The sequence below is a fragment of the Cryptosporidium hominis genome (assembly GCF_000006425.1).
Source record: "Cryptosporidium hominis TU502 chromosome 3 CHRO013128, whole genome shotgun sequence".
In the NCBI taxonomy this organism is placed as follows: domain Eukaryota; phylum Apicomplexa; class Conoidasida; order Eucoccidiorida; family Cryptosporidiidae; genus Cryptosporidium; species Cryptosporidium hominis.
In genome coordinates, this window is record NW_666798.1 from 403 (window position 1) to 2,737 (window position 2,335).

General features: G+C 29.1%; 2 protein-coding genes across 2 annotated transcripts; one reads left to right on the plus strand and one right to left on the minus strand.

The window, feature by feature from the left end:
• The first annotated feature begins 564 nt into the window (after nt 1-564).
• Nucleotides 565-2,034, plus strand: Chro.30347 (hypothetical protein). The annotated part of the gene is made up of 1 exon (XM_660124.1): nt 565-2,034. The coding sequence occupies one exon, from the start codon at nt 565-567 to the stop codon at nt 2,032-2,034; it is 1,470 nt and encodes a 489-aa protein (XP_665216.1).
• On the minus strand, nt 1,968-2,318 carry Chro.30348 (hypothetical protein). The annotated part of the gene is made up of 1 exon (XM_660125.1): nt 1,968-2,318. The coding sequence occupies one exon, from the start codon at nt 2,316-2,318 to the stop codon at nt 1,968-1,970; it is 351 nt and encodes a 116-aa protein (XP_665217.1).
• Between the last annotated feature and the right edge of the window lie 17 nt (nt 2,319-2,335).

Genomic DNA, 2,335 nt, shown 5'->3' on the forward strand with positions numbered 1-2,335 from the left:
GAAATTGAATGCATTTCTCTAAAATACTAAGTGCAAAAAATTTAGTATTATAGTCACTACTTAGCTGCAAAATATTGCCAACTATTCTCCAAGAATCGGTTTTTTGCTTTAGTTCGCTTAAAATCTTATCTGCAATTATTCTGTCGCCTGGGCGTAATCCATACATAACACCTACTAGTTCATCTAGCATCTCAACCTTCTGAAGATCATAAGGCTGAGATAAATCCAATAACAGGGAGATATCCATTATTGCTAGTTATGCTTCGTACTCGATGTTGTTAGTACCTTATAGATTAACTTCATTAATGCGTCTTGGCAAACTTAAAAGTTGTCCTGAATTTCAATTTTAGGTAGTTTAATGTAATTTGTACACTAATGATTACCTTAAAATACGTACAATACGACCTATACAATTTTAAATTGCTTGTCTAATAAAAAAGTGAGTACTTTTTGAGAGCCAAAAACTTGTATACCGCCAAATTTATACCTAATGAAAGCAAGTCTATTTGATGATCACATTTTAACCAATTAATTTAGATTTAAAGATATGTAACGAAACAGAATATGAATCTTAGTGAAATGGAAAATATACATATTTTTTCGGGTGATATACCGGCAATTGTTTGTACGTACTTCAATAAAATCTATTTAAATAATAATTATATGGGCGATTTTAAATCTAATGAATCTAATAAAAGCCAGCAAAATAGTATTAAACCAGGATCAATTGCCATTTTTGACTCAAGCTACAGTCAAAATAATTTTTTCAAGTTTGAAGATGAGCTTTGTAATTGTTTAGGCATTGAAAATTCAATTCAAAACAATATGTTGTATTGCGCAAATGATAAAAATCAAACTTCTGTTGTAAATAAAGGGAATTTGATTGAACAACCACCTTGGAATGGGGAAATAAATATATTTGAACAAAGAAATAATGATAGAATTTATTTAAATAAGTTGAATAGCCTATTCTTTTTAAAAAGGTTAATAGGAGAGAAAAATGTTCACAATGCAGCGATGAATAGGAAAAAGTGCTCAGACTCAAGTTTCATGCCAGGATTATTAAAAAATTCTTATGGCTTAAGTGGTATAAATTTAGATCTTGAAAGTGATGAAGTATTGGAGATTGTTCGTCATAAACTCGAAAACTCTGATCAAAATAGAATTATTCACCTGTCTACTGAAGTAGACTCTATATTTAGTAATATTTCAAACGAGATACTAGAGTTTTTAGACGAAGAAGCACCTCATACATATAAACCATCACTGTCACTATTAATGAATGAGGATTCAATCACAAAAACTAATAATTTTAATCTTATTAAAATGTCGAATTTTGCAAACACAAGATTCCTATTGGATCAAAGTAACTTCTGCAATGATATTTGGTTAATGGACTTGAAATACATTGAAAGTTTGGCAAATGGAAATTTGAATAGCAACTTTAACCCTTTGGCTGCATTAGCATTTGCTGTATATCAAACTAGCATTACAGTAGGCGATATAAACAGTATACATGCGAATCCACTTAGTATATTAGGAAGAGCTGTAAACCATCCGTTCAGAAATATTGCGGTTTTTGATCGAAGTAAAGCCAGTAATATCAGAGATAAGACTAGTTTTTTTGTGGATGAAAATTTTGAGTCTTTTTGTTCGAAATATTTTTTGGACATTTGCCAGAGCGAATATTTTGGTTTGGAATTACTTGATAAATCAGAAGTTATTTCCATTATAAATGAAAATCCTTGCATTCTTGGAAAAGGAGCTGAACAAATAATTGATTATTTGAACAAAAACACTCATAAAGTTATTCCTAATTACAGTAATTCGACTACAAACAATATGTTTCCAATTAGTATACTTCACACCATTTATAGCATAAAAAATTGCAAGCTTATTAATAGTTTGTTTAAGAGTATATTAGGATGTAAAAGCGATTCTAAATTCCTAAATATGACGAGAGATTATTACAACTTGGAGTTAGTTGAAATCAATGAAATTTTTGAATCTGTATCGACTTGGTTGGATACCTGATTGTTGTAATATAATTTAATTAATTTATTTTTAGCAGTAATAACAATATTTCCACTGATCTGGTCCATAAGAATTTGCTCATTTTCACATAGATTTTCAATATTTATCTCTTCATATTTAATATTCTGATTTATGATATCGTAAATTGCTATTTTAGAATTCTTCAGCAAACAAATAATAATGCTCATTTTTGAGTTAAATGTAGAAAAAAGCAAATTTTTTATTATATTTTCCCCAATTGGTAGGCTTGTTGTTTCTCCATTAGAAATATCAACCAAATACATCCCTGATTTTGATCTGA